A 22,820-nucleotide genomic window follows, 5' to 3' on the forward strand; every position below is an offset into this window, starting at 1 on the left:
TCTAAACTGATAGTGTTGTGCATTTAAAGTGTAAGGTTTACCTTTGAGCCAGGGGCACTGCCCAATGACTAAAAATTAAATTGCCCCCCCACACACACACACTGCTGCTGTTATAATTTTTTGAGTCAATCTGACCTATCAAAAGTGTCACAATTTTAAAGGCTTGCAACTGCCTCAGTGTTGTTCTGGTGATTTTGTCCACAAAGCTCAGCCATGTTTTCATCAAACCACAACATATTGATCCACAATATGGATGTCTGAATAATTTCTTTGGTATTAAAGACTATTTTCTTTTGATTTCACTCCTAAGTCTACATATATAATACATGTGGACCAGCAAACTGCCAAAACCTCCTGATGAACTGATCAGCAACCTCTTACTTGGTCTCTTCAGGCCTGTGGTAGCCAGCTTAAAATGTCATATCTGTAAGAATTTGATCATTATTCTAGAATAAGATCCTTATTTTACAGCAACTGCTCCCTCTCACACACTGGTGCTGAAAAGAGAAGGGGAAAAAAACTAGAGAAACATTGAGACTGTTTATGGTATACTGATCTCTATTTAGAGCATCAAAAACTCCACACACAGACACCTCACTCCAATATCCACCTTTCTGACTCTAGCACGGTGCTTCAGACCTTCATTATTCATTAGGGGCGCATATGTGTGGCTAGGTGGCTTTTGAAACAGGATTCCTTCAAAACCCAACCCGACATCTGGAAAACCATGAAGTGCAGCGCGCTGACCACATCAGCTGCCTCTGCCGGCTCTGCAGATCACACAGCATTCTTTATGTGCAGATGCTGCTGGGGTTGCTGTCCACCATTACATGGAAAAAAAGAAGAAAAAAAAAAAGAAACTTGGACTAAAATTAGCTGTTCTGGAAATGCTGCGTACATTTACTGGCTTGTTTGAGTGTAAGGAGTGCTAAAATGTACCTGTGCTAGTTATTGAAAAACTCAAGTTGGTTTCATAAAATTTCAACTGCAAATCAAGAAAAAGGAGGATGTACAGGAAAGAGAACTGCACACACACACCAACTTTGGGGTACAAATAAGACATCGCAATGGTGTAAGAAACTCTGTTAGATGAGGTAGAACACTATGGAGTGAAGAAACTTGAAACATCAAGCCCAGTGGTCAACCTGTGGCTCTAGAGCCACAAGCGACTCTTTTCACCTTCCACAATGGCACTAAGTAACAAGGTTTTTTTTTTAAAAAAAAAAAAAGAATCATCTAATATTTTAAAATATTAGATAACATAATAACAACAGTAGGTTTTAGATTTTTTTTTTTTTGTCGTGGAATAATTGACACTAAAGTTTTTAGATGTATTTTTGTTGTCATTTGGTTAGAAACCGTTTGAATTTCTGAAAATGTTCACAACATCCTTTTTATCTTCCTTTTGTAAAAGGTCTGCTCTATTGTTTATTTGAAATCCAGAAAATTGTAATTTAATGGTTGTCCTTTAAGGATGTCAACACATTTCCTGTTGTAAATATATAGCAAAATTATAAGTCATCAAATCATGTAACATTAATGGCTCTAAAAAGTTTTATTTAGCTGGACTGAAGGCAAAATGGCTCTTTAAATTGTAAATATTGCAGACCCCAGATCTAATCAGAGCAACAAGAATGGTTTAGATCAGGGGTTTCCAAAGTAGGGTCTAGGGGGCCATTTGTGCCCCCTGGATAGACTTTGTGAGACACACAACTCCAGCTCAAGAATGACAAAAATTTGGCCCACCACTGCTGTTGGTTGATACACACACATTCTCGTTTTATTTTTAATCTGGGCAAACTTTTTTTTGCAGCAAATTCAAGTCATCTTAGGGTAAAAAATGGTAGGAATAACCAGGGCTGGATTTAGAAGAACAAGGGTCCATGACCTGTTATGGTGCCCGAAAAAATATAAAATTGTGGTAAATAAACAAATCTTTCACTCCTAAAAACTCCACAATGTTGCATTAGGGGAGGTTCGGACAGCTGGATGGTTGATTTAAAACGCCTGTTAATATATGGTCAAAGTGCACAAAAAAAAAAAAAGCTTTTTTTGGGCAACCTCCAAAACTCAGGGCCCCGAGCTATTGCCCCTCTAAGCTCTTTCTGAAGCCTGGCTGAGGTTTCTACACAGTATTTATCTTTATTAACCAGACATTTTGCATTATCTTTAAATTCATAAATGCATCTCTTTATGATCCACAAATAGATGCATCACAAATTACTTTTGAATAAAAGTCTGCTTTTACTCAAAAGCAGACTTTGTTGCATCCGTATTTGTTTTCTAATTATGTATTAAACTTGGCTAAATACAGCAATCTTCTTCAAAGAAACCATAACCCAAAACCATACTGTTGTTGTTGAGAAAATACTACAAATGTTTCTTTCTTTTTTCAATTGAGCTCAAAATAATCTGCCTTGATTTTACTGCAGCAAACATTGCTCTAAAAGTTAGTAACACATACCTTTCCAATAAAAACAATCTGACAGCTTTAATTTTTTGATAAAAACATTACATGCTCAGTTTGTCATTGAGCAGCCCAAAAAAATTGTAAAGTTTTGTCACTTTTGATTTTGGCACACAGAAAAAAAATTGGACACCTCTGGTTTAAATGAGGGATGCACAATAAATAGGCACTAACATCGTTATCAGTCAGTGTTAGTCATTCATTAACATGTCAGTATTGGTTCAATAAGTAAAAATTTGTTGTTATTAGTAGCTGATGCTTCTTATTGCTGTTTGTATGTGTTTGAAGAGTGTAGGTGGTTGGTCATGTGACAATAATGGTGATGCATGGAAGGATTTGGGCTGTTTAATTGGTCATTTTTTATGATAGTGAAGGGGTAGACAAATATATATAAGTAAACATCGGTTATCACAGCAATATCAATATTTGATATCGATATTGGCCCCAAATTTTCATCAGTTCATCCTCAGATTAGAGCAAAGTATATTGATGTGCTATAGCGGTCCAGTCGAAGTCCAATCCAACACATGCTTCTTGTCGAAACTGGCTGAGCCTGAGCTCTTTTACAAATGACAATTTACTCTCTAGTTGTCTAAAGCTGGTAGAAACAGACACCAAAGACTTACAAATGTAGCTATATAGAAAAATGGCTCTGCCAAGCCTTGAGAATAGAAATCCATGCTACACAAAACTTGCCTCCAATTTCATTATATTTTGGTCTAGCAAATGACATTATAGGAAAATACATTGAAGGTTTGCAGATGCAATATGAATTGTAGAAAACAAAGGGTAGGGTGTGAATACTTTTGCAAAGCCCTGAACGTATATACATATATATGACAAATGTCCAGCTCCCTGCCAAAATGAAACCAACATTCAGCTCAGTGTTTCTACTGTCTTGCCCAGTTTGCCACAGTTTGCACAGGTATCATTACAAAGACAAAGTGGATGTCTCAAGAGGATCCCCAAAAACCACAGAATGACCGATAACTGTACACATATGAGGATGAGAGAAGACATATGCATTTGAACAGACTCTTCCTTATCCAATGACCATGTTAGAAAGCATTCCTGGAAACTTCTCCATCGTTTCTGTACATGTTCACGCTGTAATTAGACGTTATTTCAGGAACCAGACTTAACTACCAGGATATGTTTTGAGTGCCAAAAGACACAGACAGGAATCGTTGCTTTTTTCTCCAAATGTCAAAAATTTCTCTGACCCATAATCACAGCGCTTCATGCACTCTGGTACACAGTGTATTTAGCTTGTCCTATTGTTATGGTTGCTGGAATCCTATGGCCGAACATAAACTCTGAACGTAGAAACGTCTAATTCGAAAGAAGACAAAAATGACACATTTGAGGAGTTCATCGAAGCACCACCATGCTCAAACATGTTTCTAAAACCTGATTGGAAAGACATCCATTGCATGGAGTCCACAATGTAATACACCAACATAATCACAGAACCTTACCTTCGCTCTTCCAGCTGCTGGAAGTCAGTGATGAATACCACTGTGGAAGCAGAAGGTGAAAGGAGAGGAGTCCTGACGCACCAGTGGCAGCCCTCTCTCTGGTTGGCAGAGGGAGCGGTGGGAGTGTCAGGGCCGCCTTTGTAAACTGTGGCCGACTGCACCGCACAAAGTGACACAACATAGACCAGTGTGGATCCAATGTGGAAACCTGCGCACGCTCACATTAGACATGTGGAGAAACCACAGTGTGAAAATGACAGAATCAGAGTAGTTCTCAATGTGGAGTGTGGAGGAGAGATGGAAAAGGTTGTTAAGATTTTTCAGTCATCAGCTGGATAAGAAATGAGCAGCAGATAGTCAGTCTGGGCTTCTCTATAGAGATGACAGGATCATGTGTGAGGAGTTAACTGACTTAGCAAGAGTTGTGTGATGGCATGTGTCAGTCGTGTGGTTTAGAATCTTTTCTCTGCAGCTGCTCAGGGGCTGAAGTAAATTACAGGGTTCATAAACTCTATGGCAAGAGATGAAAAAGAATCAGCACTACATGCTGGATCATAGAGAATGTCACACTTACTGATTACAAAAAAGCAACCTGTTGCAGAAATTTAAAAAAGTGTACACTTTTGCTACCTGAATGTTGCAAGAGATGATCCTACAGTAGATCCCTTGTGTTGAGGCAAAGGAGAGTCTGTCTTTTGCTCTGATTGTCTGTAGCAACAATAAGCAATGCCTGTTTTTCTTCCCAGGTTTTTCGGCCTCTTTTCCAAGGTCAACTTTTATGATCCAGGGCTCTGTGTTACTACTGACCATCAGATTCAGAAGGAACAGTCTCTGGCTTTTTCCCATGTCTTGGAACACCGTAACAGGTCTTTACCTTTGCAAAATTATGGAAGTCTGATTGTCTGCTCCATATGTTTTATGGATGTAGAAAAGGCTTGCAATTGTGTTTTTAGTGGCAATGTGGTGAGTGCCAGTGTTGTTTTTACAAGGCCATCTGGTATCACCAAACCAAGTGTTCTGGCTTCAGTGTGTTGAACATAATTCATTTGGACTATGCACTGGGAAAACGTCCTGTACCCATCCTGTTTATGGGGTTTGTAGATGGAATTTCAAGGACATTTCCAGAACTTCTGGGCTAAAAATCCAAGAAAAACTCCAGAACTCATTGGAAGAACCCATCTCCAGGTGAATTTGCCTGGGAACACCTTGGAATCTCTCTTGAGGAGTCGCAGTGTCAATGGGGAAAATAATGCCTGGTACTCCCTCCTGGATGTGTTATCCTTGCAGACAGGCCTCACATCAGTGGAAATTTAATGGTGACCAGAAGCTACCCAGGGTTTCAGGCAACCCTAATATGCAGATGTATGAAATGAAGATATTTAAGGATGTACTTTCTATGGAACACATCTTTTATAAACAGGACAATTCTTATCATGCAGAACCGTGCTAATTAACTGCTAGATTTGGGTTCTTTTTAAAAACAAGTTGTATATTTAAGTTTTGCATTTACAATTTTAAATTTCACATCTTTAGTGGGTTTTCCTTGGCGAGCATGAAAACCCCCCACCACTATAGCAACAAGAAAAGGCCCCGATATCAGTGAACTGTTTATTACCGTCGACTGGGCGTTTATCCTGAGCTGCCTCTGTCGCTTTTCCTCCTCCAAGGAAAGCTTGATTTTGTCCAGCTGTCCCCGGATAACTTCCCGTTGGTGAAAATGAAAAGTTGGGCGCTGCATAGGGGAGAAAAGTTACGAAAATTTTAAGGGCCCCTGACTAAGAGAGGGCCCTCCATATTTATTTATTTATTTATTTATTTATTTGTTCATAGAAATTAAAATAAATGGGACTCTCAATAACAAAAATTAATTATATTGTGTTTTCTCATATTGTTTTTAGCAAAGCGAAATGGTTTGTTCCTGCTTGGAGCCCTTGATGGTGACAGCGTTCAGCAGCAGAAGACAGTGGAAGACAAGAATGACTGTGGCAGTTACTATCCTGCTCAAAAAAAATAAAGTTAGGTTTCAAAAAATAGATAGAGAGAGAGAAAAAGGTAAAAGTGTCAATTTATAACCCAGTTTTTCTCCATGAGGTGGTTAGACTGTCTGACATTATCAACCATTCAGCATAGTTAGCTTAGCTATGGACTACTGTTTGCCTCCAGTTCACTAATATTTCATGAATTAAGGACAGAAATTACCAACGTAAAAGGTACAGGGACATATTTAACATGTCCCTGTACCTTTTACCACTTAACAATAAATGAGTCAGACAGTAGTCCCTCCTGACCCATCCTCTTATAAGCGAAATTAGAGCTGCAGTGTGTAACGTTTATTATATATATATATATATATATATATATATATATATATATATATATATATGTATATATATATATATATATATATATATATATATAATATATATATATATATATATATATATATATATATATATATATATATATACATATATATATATATATATATATGGTAAAACTATCATTATATTGAGACATTATGGCATGAGAGATAATCTGTGAAAAATCTATTTCCTCTGCTTTCTCCCAATACTATCTAGAAACTAATCAGAGACAGGAGAGTTTTGGTGCTGTCAATCACAATGTCATGTGGCTGCTCATCCCTATGCTGCAGCTTGCGCGTCATGTTGTGAATGCTCAGTCTAGTTCACATATCTACTAATGACACCAGGTAAAAATTTTTCCTGTATTGATGAGTTGTTTTTCCACCATTAACACATTTAGCAGTGAATGAATGAGGTTGATTGTCCTACTGGTTCTGATTGGTTGTTTTGGTCGGAACGTTGCATTACTTTAGCTACCATAATAACTCAGGGAGCAGGTGGGGGAGATTGATTGTTTTCACAGATTATCTGTCTCAGAACAAACTGGCGCAACATGGTGACAGCTTTAACAAATATGGAGAAATCATATATTTTTATCAAAGTTATACACTGCAGCTTGAATAAAATGCAACTACATATATTTTTTTTGAGAAGTCTGGATCACTTCATGTACATTTTGCATGTTGCTTATGTCTGTAATAACAGTGAGGAGGGTTTGAAAAGTCAACATGAAGCATACACTTGGCAGGATGTAGAAGCAAGTTGTGTGTTCTGTGAAATACTTTCTAAATAAATGAAAAGCTTTGAAAGACGAAATTCTGCACTGTGAAGGAGACCTGGTGTGTCACTGCCCCCTATTGGAGAATAGTGGTAAAATCCGTATTTCCTCCAATTCAATTTGGGGACGTAAATGAACAAGACCCAATGCTCCTAATCTCTCGGCTTTGAGAGGAGAGTGAGAATTGTCCACGGAGTTAATATCTAATACACTGAATGTGCTTCACATTGTTCATGTTTCTTCATGTTTACTGTACAAAAAGTTACATATTGTCATCTCCCCAAAATAATGTCTTTGGTCATTTTATGCCAAAAGTGATTTTTTTTTCTCAAAAATCACTTTTAGAAAAAAAGTTGCTTTTTTGGAGGGGAGGAAGTGGGGGGAAGGGTAGGGACATAGGCCAATTTTTAAGAAGGTGACGCTGTTCGTTATTATTTTTGGCGTGATTTTACTTTTACTTAACACAAGTTTCCACTAGAGGGCAGTTAACTACAATAAATGACATCCATGAGTAAGTTTCCATGAGCAAAACAAGGCTAGGTTCCTCTCATTCATTTAACTTGGCTACAGTCTGACTCCATCTTATTTATAATAGCATAATTATCACTTCATACAGTCCCTTGTTAAACTATTCACATCCATTGAACTTTTTCAGACTGTGTTACCACAAACTACATGCTTTCTTAAATCTTTGCAAATAAAAACTAGAAGTGTTGAGAAAATAGTTTATGAATCATCTTTTCATTCAATTCTGACACTCACCCATATCCAATTAAAATGCTTCCATGACCATGATGAACCTGCAGCTGTGTTAAACTTTTTCTGTTCCATGTGATGTATTTAGCAGAGCTCTGTAAGATGCTTAACCCTTCAGATCATATATCTTATTTTATTAACTCCTGGGTTTCTAATATCAAACTCCCAACACGGCATATGATGACGAATTATATTCCTGCCTTTTCTGAAGCCAATTTGAAGTTGTCACAGAAATACTTTCAAAGCTAGTCAGTCTATGTTTGTCATTTCATTCTTGTCATTATTTTACATATGTAATGAAATACTCTCCAAGGGCTTCACAAAACTGAGAAGAAATTATTCTTCTTGGCATTGTAACATGAATTTACTGTTAAATTACTTTTTTACACTTGCTCTGATTAGTGTGAAATCTATGTTCAAAGGTAGATTCTCTTTAGATCCAATTACAAACAAGTTGATCACATCTAACCTTTGAAGATAATTCATAGCAGTTTTATTTAGGATAATTCGAGTAAAGATATGACTTTTTTTTATTTGTAGGAAAAAATATCACGTTTGTGAACTTGCAATGTGAAAAATGTGCAAAAGTTTAAAAAGGATACTTTCACAAGAAACTCTTGTAGCTATAATCTTCCCGTAGTGTTTCTAATTTTAATTGGTGTCGTCTGGACAAAATCCAATAGGTGGCAGCAGTCGCTGAGAAGACTGAAGCACCCTCCCGGAAATTATGAGTCGAAGAAGAAGGCAACCCTTGGAAAAAAAGGACTGAGTGCTGTGGCAGTGTCTGATGATTAGCTAACAGAAAATACATAGTCGTGTTAGTGTTACTAAACGGTGATATTGCTCTATAATGCATATGGTTATTTTGTTTACACTCTGAAGACTCTCCTTTATCGCTGATAATGATAACAATGAAGCTACCGATGAAAACTGGCGAGAAAGGAGGCGACGAGACGGCGGAGGACGATTCGTTGGATCCATCCGAGAGGCAGCATATCCCCAGGGCGGCATCTTCTCCTTCGGTGTACGAGAGGCTGCAGGAGCCGCCGAGACCCCGCGTCTACGCATCGCTTCTGGACAGAGAGAGTGTGTTTGAGTGGTTCGGCCACCATCTGAACCCCGCCAAGCGGATCGAGTTTATGTGCGGGCTACTGCATATGTGCCAACCCCTGGAGCTCCGCTTTCTTGGATCATACCTGGAGGACCTCGCTAGAAAAGATTACCACATTTTACGGGACTTTGAGTGCAGGGCGAACAACCCGAACGATCTGGGAGTTTTAACGGACGTGGTCGACCCGGTGATTCGGTCCAAACTCATCGTCTGCCTGTCGCTGCTCGGTTCTGACAGGAGGGAATGTGCTGGAATACTCTCTCGGATACTCAGCAGCGTGGACTTGGCCTTGTCGTATAGGAACTATGACTACTCCCTGCCTCCTTTCAGGGACCCTCAGCATCACCTCCACCCGTTCTATCCACCGTGCCAGGACGGTTCTGTGTGTGAGCAGAACCGGGACGAAGCAACGGCAGGGGCTCTGGAGCAGTTGGCGCTGCTCTATACCATGGCCTCACTACACCCAGCTTTACATTTTCACCAACGGGAAGTTATCCGGGGACAACTGGACAAAATCGAGCTTTCCTTGGAGGAGGAAAAACGACAGAGGCAGCTCAGGATAAACGCCCAGTCGACGGTAATAAACAGTTTACTGATGTCGGGGCCTTTTCTTGTTGCTATAGTGGTGGGGGTTTTTCATGCTAGCCGAGGAAAACTCACTAAAGATGTGAAATTTAAAATTGTGGATACAAAACTTAAATATATAACTTGTTTTTAACAATGACCAAAGTCTAGCGGTGAATTCTGTAGTCAGTGAATAAGCTCAAGGCTCTTTAACATCGTAGTTTAGCTTTAGCATTAGCTGTTTATACTGATGATGCTAATGATGCTAACCGAGTTAGCTAACACGTTAGCCAGCCGAAAGTAGCTAAAAGCAGCTCAAGCTGGACATACGGTGCTAAGCTGAGGTGGGCCGGAAGTAAATAATAATTATATATATGGAAAAGAAAAACAATAATAAGGCTTATCTTTTTACAACGTACATAGCCCTTACTCAAGCTAAAATTTGGAAGGCTTATGGCAAAAGTTGTATTTATTGATTGATTCCATTAATGAAATATGTATTCTTTATATACAGTCGTCGAATGAAGAAAGTACAATTCAAGATTATAAAATATATATTTTAAAAAAGGATTACAGTTGTAAAAACAAGAAAGAACAGATTCTGTCTGATTGGTGCTTTATTTTAATTGATGCTTCTCTTACAGATTCATTACATAAACTAACTGACATTTACTTTAAAAAAAATATAAAAATCACTATTTTAATTATTTTCATTTACCAAACATTGTACTGTGTTTTATGGATGAACATCTGGACTTTACCTGTCTATCCTAAGGCCGTAGTAACAGATGTGTTGTTCAGTCAGAAGCTGCTTTGGAAACTGAAGTCATGCTGCCATTTTATTTCTCAAATTAACAAAAAGGTATATGCTTTACCTCTCCTTAACCTCAACACTAATTCAACATGTGCTGCTTAAATTAGTTCTTGTTATCACACTGGCACAATAAAAAACAAATTAGTGCTTAAGCATGTTCTTAGTTTTGCCACACACAACATTTTACTGGGCCTTGAAGAGAAACTGTAGTTGACTAAAGAGAAATCTTACTGGATCGTTTCGGTATTGTTGCTTAGTAGCCAGAGATCCACATGTGGAGAATGGGGGGCTGGTGTTGGGTGGAGGGAGATACGGAAGTGGGAAGCTATTTGAGGCAGAAAATGCGCCTGACAGTCAAAATAAGGACAAGTTCATGCTCAGATTAGATCCGGAGTACCAGATCTAATCTGGTGCCAGAAATGCCTTATGAAGTCACGTCCTCAGCCTCTAGCAGATGTTCAACTTAATATTTCAGAGGAGAAATTCCTGGCTTGCTGCTACGGGTTCATAGCAACTCATAAATTTGTCTTAACAGGCCTTTTAATCAAACTATGCATGTCAGTGATGTTACTGACTAATTGAAATTGTGTGTGGTAAACATGTCCTCCTGTATGCTACAGTGGCCGCCTTTTCGGACAAAGTCAGTGACATTTTTTAAAATGTATTATTATGTCAGAAAAAGAGACTAGCGACAAGCCTGGTGACTTCTTTTTGTGTTATTGAAGACGTTTCATGTTATAAAAAAATCAAAGTCGGTCAGAAAACTGCACAGCTGTTGGAAACACTTTACTAAACAGCTAACTTAGTGGTCCTCACTCAATAACTTCCACACTGAAGAGTGTTGTCCTTAGCGAAACTTGTAGCTGTTCTGTTTTGGTTCATTTACTGACTAGAAAAGAGACAGGATAGTTTTTGACTGTCCAATCGCTGCTCAGGGCTGGTCAGTGGCACATTTTAATCTGTTGTTGATTCTATGTTGCTTCTCAAGTTGAGCTATGATATACCAGTTTGTTTTTGTTTGTTTTTTTAGGGTAATAATATCAAAAGAATCCTGTCCTGCTTTTATTCTTAATCAGTTGCAGGAGAATGACTGGTACTGAACTTAACACGTCCGTTTGATTTGATGTACTGACTGAGCTGTTCATGTCCTCCAGGAGATGCTGGGCCAGCAGCTGGACTTCACGCCCTCCTCAGTGCAGGACTTTGGAGAGTGTCCAGCCTCCCATCCCCCCTGCCAGAGCCGGCGCTCTGGTCGCTGGGCAACACAGAGAGAAGGTAAGAGAAACGGGTAGGATGGATGTTCACGGGATGGGATGTTTAAATTCCTCCAGATGTCAGGAACAATATTCTAAATGCATATTAGAGGAGAAGTAATTTTTTTGTCGTTTTGCAGCCGTTCACATCGAGAGGATCGTACTCAGGGGGATCTCTCGGACGGCAACAGATAAGGAATACAGCTTTGAGGTAAATCATGGCACATAGCTCTGATTGATTGATGTGTAATGTGGGATTTGGCAATGATTTTATGGCAAGAATTTATTAATATTGGAATTGGGCTGTTCCGACTGTGGTGAAAAAGTCAGATATGGGTCGGATATGGGCAGAAAAATCCGGATTTGGGTCAGCGTAGCCACCGGAGCTTTTTTGACCAGAACTGGTGTTTGTTGTTGTCCTGCATGGATGATGGAGTTCTGTCTGCTGGCTTCCAGGTGAAGTGGTCAGACTCTTCCTCCAGCAGAGTCACCAAAACCCACCAGGAACTGGAGAACTTTCTGCTGAAGGTGAGCACTCTGCTCCTAGAAGTTGACGTCAGACCAAACAGACAGAGATCATATCAGTGAGATTCTTTTTGTCCAGCTTCCAAAGGATCAGTGCACGGACTCTTTTGAGAAAAGCATCCTGAGGCTCCTGAGCCAGGGGGACCAGTACGAGAGCAGGGAGGTGGAGAAGAACCTCAGGTAACGGCAAGCTAGCAGCTAGTTCAGTCGCTGATAACAAGCAGACCTGACAACGCTGGTTACAGTCAAAGCAATGCAGAAGGAACATTCTTTCACTTTTTTTTGACATAGACAAACTTCACTGCCATTTAGCTGTTCATTTAAAATGTTCATATTGAGCCAAATTCTATTGCAATAATGATAAAATAAGTAAATAAATAATAGAAAGTATCAGTATAAATATATAGAATAAAGAGATTTTTTTTCTGTTCTTCGTATGGCGTTATTGGAAACTAGAGGTGTTCTGATCAATCGACTCTGTTTTTCTTAATTCTGGGAGTTTGGCAATATTTGTATGTGAAACAATCGTTTTTTTTTTTTTTTTTATTTATTCACCTCTGGAAAGGTCTGAAAATCAGCCACTGCCACCAACTTAGAAAATTTGTCAACAAAAACAAAAGAGTATTAAGTACTGTAAGGCTTCTTTAAGCTCAGTGATCGGCCAGAAAGGTGCAACTGGTGCAGGCCTGGTAAAGACCTGATAAAAGGGTTGATATAATTGCTCTGAGGCTGTCTGGAATCTGTCCGGATGATTCAGGTGAAGGCTCCTGAATCAAACTGGGACCACTGGAAGTCATGGTGAAGTGGGACATTGCTGCAGACAGCTGGAGCTGCTGGTTTCAGGACTCTGTAGGTTTTGGTTTCCAGCTCCCTCAGCTCTACCTCCTGTCCTCCTGTCTGAAGCTTTCATTTCCTGTGAAGTGAAACTTTGGAAAATGAAACCAGCCTGGTTGCTCCTCCTTCTCTTTCTTCTCCTATCACATCTCTCATTCTTTTCCCTCTGGTTTTAACTCTAGAGTTTGTTGGCTTTATGCTTGTAGAAGATTCTCACAGTAGGAAACTAGAGAGATTTGGATGAAATGTACTTACAGTTTTATCACCATTTTTGTTTTTCATTATGCCAGTGTGATAACAATAAAAGTGATAATATGAGTTTTTTTTCATTTTTAGGTAGCTGTGTGCGACTGCATAATGCACATACTGGTTTTAAAAACACTCTTCTTGAGGTCACCAGTCACATAAAGTTATTACATCACTGAACTGGACACAGTTACTGCATTTAATCATGTTTTCAAACTTATTGGTATTTACTGCTGCTCTCACGGAGAGTGGAGAAAAAAGCTGACAATGCTGACATTTTTTAACATTTTTTTATTTTATTAATGATCATTTTGAGTTGTAATGAGAAATAAAAAATCTTATTGTGAAAAGAAATTTATCACAATAAATTATAAAACAATACACCCACCCTGGAGAGGGATGACAGTAGTTATGTCATCTTTTAAAACAAAAATGTTCACAATCGATACGTTTCTGTGAATGAAACCAGAAAAACAATTCTTTACTTCCTCTTTAAAATGTATTTCTTCTTGCTGTGAAATGTTTTAGTGAAAGCTGCCACATGTCAGGAAAACGTTACTCTCATATTATTGTTGAATGTCTCATTCATTATGATGGACAAACATTTTCCCCAGTGTCTCCCCCTTGGCTGCCCCCTTGAATTGTTCAAACCCAGACACATGAATGTAAAGCGGTTCAGTTCTGACATCATGACAACAGCGTCTGTGTCTGCCTGCAGGGAAAGGTTTCTGTCTGCCCCGCCTCCCTTCAGGCAGACCAGGAAGGTCTGCAGCTTCTTCAGCTCCTCCAGACCGGCCTGCAGATGTGAGTAGGAACCTGTGACGAACACTGAGTAAAGGCTTTAACTAGGCACTTCAAATGTTGAAACGTGGACTACACCTCTTTTCTGTTTGTTACTGAACTATTGTGCAGCCCAACACTTTTCTATTGAATCTGCTTAATATTCCCGACTCAGTGATGCAGAATTGAACTGTCAGTGAGATCATAAGTAAATCTATTCCAATTTTTCAGGTAAATCTTTCTATGATTCAAATGCCAGCTGTGTGATGAACTGCTGCTGCTGCTGCTCTAGAACCAATCATGACTTGTTTTTGATGATTTTCTGTCTTCCAACAGGTACCTTACATCCTGGGACGACGTACCAGCCAGACTGCTCTGACGCCTCCAGTCAGGATGAAGGTGGGAGGAGCGCTGATTGTTTCTGATTGTGACAGTAAGGAGGGAACCTGCAGGTTAGATGAGAATCTTAAAGCTGCTGCCCAGAAGCCTGTCCTTCATGCTGAGCACAGCCACGGTGGTGGGGGGTGGGGTGGTGGGTTTATTTTTGGACAGCTCCTGTCATCATATTTCAAGGCTATATTTGCTGTCCGTCGTTGCCAGCCTCTGGTCAGCGTCGCCGCAGCAACGACAGCTCCAAATGCTAACATTGACATAGCTGAGGTCACAGGTCAAACAGGCCTCCAAAATTGATTTTCCAGTCACCTATCCGCAATCTGATTTAGGTCCAGACTTTGACTGGGCCATTTTAACTCTGGAATGCGCTCTACTCTAGACCAGTGGACATGTTTAGGGTTTATATGTGTAGCACAAAATCCCAGTAGAATACAGTGTAAGGCAGATATAAGCTGTATGAATATAAATGTTGGTATGAATATGAATGTTGGTGTGTTTATTAATATACTTTCTGCGCAGACTCGTATGTTCAGGGACACAAGAAGAAACACGCGTCCAAGAGTCCATGTCAGCTGTGAGTAGGACGGCCTTTTCGCTCATCAGAATGACTTTCTGGATGCACGTAGTGACAATTCTTCTTCTGTGCCAGATTGTCACGGGCCAAAAGCCCCCAGGGGGACACATGGAGAGGGGGCCATGCAGCAGAGTTCAACGGGCCAGCAGACAGAAGGAAGAAGAGCAGCGTGGCGCGGAGCAGCCAGGACACTGAGCAGGTAGGACAACAGGAAACAAACAACCTTTCATTGGTAAATCCCTGTTAGTGTGGCATAGTAAAGGTTTTTCCTTATTATTCTGATTATTTCCTTGTTATCACCAATGAAATCAGTTTTCTTTTTTTTTCCGGTTCATTTTCCAGGGTTTCGCCCAGTGTATTAGGCCTGGCGGCCCGCCATGCTTTACTAGCCCCACTGCCAGGCTAAGCTTTTATTTATGTTTTTAGGGGGAAAAAAATGCTTTTTTTTAAAAGCCATATTGCAAGCTGTTGCTCTGAGTGTTTCACTGATGGAGCGGATTTATTCCTAAAAGTAAAAAGATATGTTTGTAGAAGATATGTTAATAGTTTATTCATCTAAAGCTGGACCAATCATACCGCTGGCGCTTCTGCTCGTTTCCTCGCGCGCTGCAGCAGCTGGATGTCTTAAGTTTACCTCAGCGTGGATCGCGCATGCCTCCTTTCACTCAAATACATTTGACATAGGCTGACCTTTATGGATATTTACATCAAGCCTCTGTGAGGAATTATGTCTCTTTCCAGAGTTTTTGATTAAGGTAGGAGTTTCAACCCCACCGCGTTAACTCTGGTGGCGCAGCTCTACGTGAATTGCAGAAATAACTTGTAGTTGCGCTTTCAGAGGAGTGTTGAGAATTATTTATATTTATGGACAAAGAATTTTCTTCGGCTTTTACATTTCAACATGCTGCCTGACGTGTGGCTCTGTGTCTGTGTACGCTGAAAAAGTTTATGTATTCCCGGATGGCCGGTGCATTAGTGGTTAACAAACCAGCGCTAATCACTCATCATGCAGGATCAACCCGGTGAAGAGCTTTCGCTCTCGCCTGGTAGTCACGGTGGTTTTATATTATTTTATTATTATTTTTCTGATTACACAATGGATGAAACCATATCAAATACTTTGCCCTCAGCGTTAAAGTCCCATTAACCGACCAAAATAGTTTCTGTGTCCTGTTGTTAAAAATTCAGCAGACACAAAATGGAGAGTTTTTGCAGTTTAAAGCAGAATCAGGAAAGCTTCCTGTCCTGTGGAGGAATGCCCAGGAGCTGCTTCCTGATTGGCTGTCACATGCAGCTGCTGTAATGATTTCCTCCGTTTTCACGGAGCTAACCATGAAGACGGGTTAATGATTGCAGGCGCAGACATGTGGAGGGATTTGGTAAGGCTAGGAATGACACAGCAGTGTGTGTGTGGTTGCCACGTGAACGGGATGTGTGAGAGAACACGTTGCTGACGGAGAACATCCACCATGGAGCTGCTGGACGTCGTCCCAGTCATTTGTTGTTCATTCTGACCTCTGACTTTCCTTCCAGCACCTGGATCCTGACAGAAGGAGCCACCCAGCATCTAAAAGCAAGAGCAGATTTTTGCCCGGAGACAGGTAGGTTCTGCAGAAAAGGAAGAGAAAAAAAAAGCAAGGTAGACTGGAACAAAACTGCTTAGAAATTAGTGAACCACCAGGGGGAGCCGTCTGACGGCTTTAACACAGCTTTGTCTGTACATGAGCCTCTGACGGACGCCTGTTGCAGCTGCACTCATCGGGGCCATAATGTGTTACTTTGGGATCTGTAAAGACGAAGGCCTGAGGAAGAGGAAGAGCCGCCGCCGACATTCCCAAACGAGACTTAAAGCTGCAGTATGAAATTTTATCAAAAATAGGTTTTGACATAAAATGCAAAACCAAAGACAAAAATTATTTCTCATCAAATTATTAACACAATTTCAGTGATTTATAATACATATTATTAGGCCTGTCACTATAATAGATTTTGCTGAAGGATTATTTGTCTCAAAAATTATTACGATAAACAATAATATTGTTTGAAGACCTTTTTACACTGATTTAATGGAAGTTACGTAATAATACATACAATTTCCTGGCAAGTTTTTTCAACTACAGAGTGAATGTTTGCAGTCCTTACATTATGTAGAAACTTCACATCCACTTTTGTCCTCTAGTGCTAAGCTTAGCAGCAATCCCAGTGTAGAGATATTTCAGGTCCAGCTGATGTTCTGGTGCTGATGTTTTCTGTCTGCAGGGACAAGGTGACTGTGAAGGGTAGAGGCGCTGCCTTTCTGACTAATGGCACTTTGTTACCAGCCCTGTCACCTCAGAGGAAAGGTGAGGAACTACAGAAGTTGCTAGAGCAACAAGAAAACCCAAATGAATGAGAAGATGGAAGCTGCTGTGGGAAATGTTGTGACTGACACGACAATGTTGTTTCAGTCGGACCTTCTCATGCAGATACATTTGGGGAAACGTCGTCCGAGAGCTGCAGCTCTCCCTCCAGCCCCCAGTACAGGAGTCGCCAGAGTCTGGAGAGTGACGACGACAACAAAGGTGAAACACACTCACACACACACCAACACACACACACCGCTCCACCTAAACCACAGCAGCTTCTGAAATTATCAGTAAAAAGTAAGAACATGCTACTGATTTTAAAAGTATGTTTTCCTTCCACTCAACTTTTCATCACTATGCTTGGATATAGCACTCTGTGAGCAAAAAGCTTCTTTCTGTAACATTTAAGAAATAAAAATCAAGATTTTTAAAGGTTTTCTGAAGTATTCCAACATTTTCAGGAAGTGATTATTAGCAATAATCCATAGTCATGTTTGATCTCTAACTGATAGCTGTTATTGTCTCTGTCAGACTCGGACAGCCACTCTGAGGACGGCAGTAAGGGCGTGGCCCCTGGCCTGTTCTTCATGCAGCAGGCAGACTCCGCCAGGTTGGCAGACGGCCCTCCCCAGGGCCCAGACTTCGTCTCATCCCCTTACCTGCCCCCTCTGGCCTGCTTGCTCCCCAATGGGGGCCCTGAGCCCGTGGCCCCAGATGGGAACCCCCATGCAGCAGGGCCACTGTCGGTGGTCCCCACCCCAGGGATTGTGGGTGATCCGGAGAAGAGGGAGGTGCTGACGACCTTCGGGGGCCCCCCACTAGCCATGCACCACTCAGTGGGTGGGGCGGTCCAGCCTCTGGTCCAGAGGTTTAAGACAGCACTGCCCCACAGCCAAGGGCCCGGTGAGGGGGAGGCCCCTCTCAGAGCGCTGGGGTCAATGTCACCAGGGCCACCTGTGTACTCACCCCCCTCCCTGCCCTGCCAGGATCCCAGCCTGGCCCCACCCCTGCCCCACATAGAGCCACCCCACCCCAAGCTGCATGGTATCCTGCCCTCTGGGATGCCCTCTCCCTACGCCCTGGCCCCTGTGCCCCCCTCTGTTATGCCTAGCCTAGGGGCCCCTGGAGTGGCGGTTCCTTCGGCCGTCCCCTCTAATTCCCCCGGGCCCCCGCCCAGCCTCAGCCCGGCGCTCGGCCTCAGCACGCCACAGAACGATTCCTACAGCAACAGCAGTGCTTCCTGTGGAAGCGGTCCCGTTGCCCCTGGCAACCCCGTAGCTGTCCAGCAAACCCAGCAGCAGATGCCCCCGCAGCAGCAGATGCCCCCGCAGCAGCAGATGCCCCCGCAGCAGCAGATGCCCCCGCAGCAGCAGACGCCCCCTGTGGGATGTGGGACCTGCGGTTGCCATAACAACTGTGGTAACCGAGGCAGCAGCAGTGCGGTGGGCTCCTCTGGCTGCCAGCCGCCCCTTTACTTCCACCACCAGATGGCAGCAGTAGCGAGGCAAATGTTCAGTGTTCCTCAGTCTCTCCTCTACCTCGCCCAGACCCAGGCCCCCCACCAGGCCAACGGCCCCCCCACAATGCCCCCCTTCTTCCCTGCCGCCCCACCCCCTGTCCACCCGTCCCCCTACCTGCACCCCCACAGCCAGGCGGAGGGCCCGTCCCACATGATGGGCAGCCAGGCCCCGGTGGCAGTGGCGGCCACCAACTACAGCCTCCAGCAGCAGATGGCGCCAGCGGCATCGTTCTCTCAGCGTGTCTTCCAGCCGGTCTACCCGGGTCACCTGGGGATGCTGCCTGCTGCCGTGCTGGGGGGCGGCGGGGTCAACAAGAAGAACGGCACAGTGTCCTGCCACAACTGTGGAGTGAACGGACACTTTGCTCAGGACTGCAACCAGCCCAGCATGGACTCCAGCCAGCCGGGTAAGGAAGGAGCAGCGGTCCATCACTTTGTGTCACATTTCACTTGTTTTACTGGGATTTCATGGGACTGATCAACTCAAGTAGAGAATCATTGTGATTTGTGATTCTTCACAAATAAGAATCAGGGTGTGGCATTTGCATGGAGCTACATTGGGGTCAATAGTTTTTAAACTAAAACAAAATTGAAAATTAAAAATGTATTGTAAACTGAAAAAATCTTTAAAAAAAAAAAAAAAAATATATATATATATATATATATATATATATATATATATATATATATATATATATATATATATATTTATTTATTTATTTTTTTTTTTTTTGTCAGAGGGCTTTATGGCCCCAATTTAACTCTTTACATGTGTGTCAAAACCTTTACATGAAAATAATACTGTTTTCTCGTCTGTGTGTGTGTGTGTGTGTGTGTGTGTGTGTGTGTGTGTGTGTGTGTGTGTGTGTGTGTGTGTGTGTGTGTGTGTGTGTGTGTGTGTGCTGCAGGAGGCTTCAGGATAAAGTATGCAGCATCCAACATTTCAGAAGCACCTGATAATGTCGACTGAAGACGAAGCACGACGATGACGAGTTCCTCCTGTCGTCATGACTACGACAGGTACCACAGCAGTGAAGCGTTCTCTATAGGGCAGAGATCTGGACAGAGATCTGGTCAGAGATCTGGACAGAGATCTGGACAGAGATCTGGACAGAGATCTGGTCAGAGATCTGGACAGAGATCTGGTCAGAGATCTGGTCAGAGATCTGGACAGAGATCTGGTCAGAGATCTGGACAGAGATATGGTCAGAGATCTGGTCAGAGATCTGTTTCAGAGATCTGGACAGAGATCTGGTCAGAGATCTGGACAGAGATCTAGACAGAGATCTGGACAGAGATCTGGACAGAGATCTAGACAGAGATCTGGTCAGAGATCTGGACAGAGATCTGGTCAGAGATCTGGACAGAGATCTGGACAGAGATCTGGTCAGAGATCTGTTCAGAGATCTGGACAGATCTGGTCAGAGATCTGGTCAGAGATCTGGACAGAGATCTGGACAGAGATCTGGTCAGAGATCTGGACAGAGATCTGGACAGAGATCTGGTCAGAGATCTGGACAGAGATCTGGTCAGAGATCTGGACAGAGATCTGGACAGAGATCTGGACAGAGATCTGGTCAGAGATCTGGACAGAGATCAGCAGACAGTGCCTCACCAACACCTGGTTACCATGGGGACGACTCACCTGAAGTCATGTGACTCCCACTCTCTTCCCTTTCAGTTTCTTTTGGACATTTTTTGCACTGAGGGTTGGAAAATATTAAATTATTACTTTCTAGGAAGATTTTTTTTAAACTCAAAAATGAAGAGTTGAGTCTCGGCTTAAATGTTCTGATCCACTTATTTCTTAAGGAGTCTATTTATGCTTCCTTCTTGTGGTTTTGTTCATCTCTGATTTTATTGTTTGGAAGAACTGTGCAGCGGCTTTCAAAGATCAATAATCGATAAGCAGGAGGAGTTGTACATGTGGGTTCTGTGCACAATTGTGAATGTACACCTTCAGACAGGAATCTGTATATTTGAGGGTTTTGCTGGTTTTGTGGTTGCTGTGCGGACGGCCGGCCTCTAACCGTTCAAATCCGGAGAATCTTGTTTGACGCAAGCGCACTGTAGGAGCCGCAAGAGTTCATGTTGGGATTTTTCTTTTCTTTTGACCTCAAATCCACAAGAGATGATCAGTTTTTGCTTTATTAGAGTATACAAAAGTATTCATTTTTAAAAAAAAATATATATATATATACATAGTTAATATTTTAGATAGGAGACGTCTGTTTTAAATTAAACAAATGAAACCTGCTGCCCGACATTATGTTTTGAACATTTAAGGCTGGAGTAGGGATAAAAATTGGAAATCCGACAGAACTTTTCCGTGTCAAACCCCTGCAGGCGTTTCATCTGCCAGAACAGTGGCAGGTTATTACAGACTTTTTACCTCTGGACGAGATTTCTGTCAGAATCCTCACAGCATGACGACGTCACTGGAAGACGAGAAGCAGCCGCGCGATCCGAGGAGCCGAATGTACCGACAGAACGGAGAACTCGCCTCCGGATGAAACGTCTGCATGCTGGGCAAGATCTCTTAATACGTCGAGTGTTTTTATTTTTTAAGAAGAGGAGCCTTCTGATCAAATTAGCACACTGAGAGGGAACACCAGACTCTTTAGTCCCAGGATGGAATCTAATCTTAACTTCTTGTACTTTATTTTTTTTTTTCATATGTACACCAGTCTTGTTAACTGACACTTGATTACATATTTGTTGATAAACTTGAAAGTTCTTCAAAGCCCTCTTTGATTTGAAGCAGTGGTATCTTTTTAATGTTTTTATTCTTATTTTTTGGAAGGCGTTAGGCAGTGTTAGAGTGTGGAGCCCCACAGTGGAAGCAGATTACTGGAGATGCACCAAGAGACCGACTGATGGGAAGAACAAAATGTGAACTTCTCCCAAAGAGAAAATTTGTTGTTAAAACTTTTAAGTACTGAATTGGACATCAAGTATTATATCTCACTAAAATGACTTTTTATAACTACATAAAATGTTTGAAACACAAAAGTCTCTGCTAAAGCTGGTAATTTTCTCTATAATGGTGTTCAATGTTTAAATGAATTTCTGCTTATTGAGGTTTCATTCCAATGCAGACGAGGTCAAAAGCAAGACTTACAATCCAGTTTGATTTTGTTTAAATGTTTTTTGTGAAACCTAATTTAAAACAACATTCTTATACCATCTGTTGTGAAGCACGTAGCATCACCCCGTAGGGGGATTTATCGTGTTTAAAAAAAATCATATCTCCTTTTAAAAAGAGAAAAATTCATGTTTACAGATTAGAGCTGGATTACAGGAGTTTCTCATATCTGATGTCATTTAAGAATGAATGTTTCTTGTCATAATGAGCTGCTGCTCCTATTTTTATTCCCTCGCTCTGGAAATCTGTCGTAGATTGGTGCATCTCTAGAATTAGCAGAGCTTTCCCATTTAAATAAAAAGCCTCAATTTGTCATGTGTTTGATTTTAAACTAAGTGGAACTAAGAGCTACGGAGCTGAGAAATTTCTTCATGAGCGTCGGCTCAAACCTTTTCCTGCTTTTGTTCGTTGTTCGGAGTAGTGATTCTTAAACCTGGACAGGTCAGGGCTCAGGAAGTGTTCAGTCCTACAACCACCTCGTTTTCAGGGCTTCGTCAACATGCTGCTTTTATTTGATTTTTTTTTATTTGTGTGTGTGTGTGTGTGTATTTGTCGGCCTACTGTCACTGCAACTGATCTATGCATTCACGCCTGTTATTCCTGAATGTGACTGGACTGAGATTCCAGTAGTGGAAACTGTTCTCCGGTCCAGAAGCCCGTCTCCTGCTGCTGATCTGTCTCCAGCAGTTCAGGTCAAACGTCCTTCCTCCCACCTGAAGGTCGTGTTGAGCTCCAGATCAGAAGCGCTCAGACTGCCGGTGTGGATCAAGAAGGAAATCCGGTGTACATACTGAGGACACGTCTCTCCAAACGGCCTGTTTGATAACTGCCGTACTGTCCCTCTGCTGCCACCCTCAGCCGTTATGTTTACTGTA

At 41.7% G+C, this 22,820-nt stretch overlaps 2 protein-coding genes across 3 annotated transcripts in view; one reads left to right on the forward strand and one right to left on the reverse strand.

Moving 5' to 3' along the window:
* Positions 1-3,964, reverse strand: part of si:dkey-225n22.4 (collagen alpha-1(XXI) chain) — a 52,849-nt gene extending 48,885 nt beyond the window's left edge. The window contains exon 1 of the mRNA XM_055037142.1: positions 3,946-3,964. The gene's annotated coding sequence lies outside the window, so the exon portion shown is untranslated. The remainder of the gene's footprint in view (positions 1-3,945) is intronic.
* A 4,623-nt stretch (positions 3,965-8,587) lies between these two features.
* zcchc2 (zinc finger, CCHC domain containing 2) lies at positions 8,588-21,546 on the forward strand. 2 transcript variants are annotated; one of them, XR_008606469.1, is made up of 15 exons: positions 8,588-9,530; positions 11,486-11,606; positions 11,725-11,795; positions 12,041-12,112; positions 12,189-12,289; positions 13,908-13,993; positions 14,306-14,368; positions 14,882-14,936; positions 15,012-15,135; positions 16,470-16,537; positions 17,196-17,278; positions 17,384-17,497; positions 17,813-19,207; positions 19,709-19,820; positions 21,147-21,546. XR_008606469.1 is itself a non-coding variant. In XM_055037448.1 (14 exons), exons 1-14 carry the CDS (start codon positions 8,745-8,747, stop codon positions 19,768-19,770), a joined length of 3,201 nt encoding a protein of 1,066 aa, XP_054893423.1. In that variant the 5' UTR covers positions 8,588-8,744; the 3' UTR covers positions 19,771-20,006. The 2 variants fall into 2 exon arrangements, 1 of the variants encoding a protein (XP_054893423.1); XM_055037448.1 differs by lacking the exon at positions 21,147-21,546 and having other exon boundaries at positions 19,709-20,006.
* Positions 21,547-22,820: the final 1,274 nt, after the last annotated feature.

This window comes from Poeciliopsis prolifica, unplaced genomic scaffold (assembly GCF_027474105.1).
Source record: "Poeciliopsis prolifica strain line A6 unplaced genomic scaffold, Auburn_PproV2 SCAFFOLD012, whole genome shotgun sequence".
NCBI lineage: Eukaryota > Metazoa > Chordata > Actinopteri > Cyprinodontiformes > Poeciliidae > Poeciliopsis > Poeciliopsis prolifica.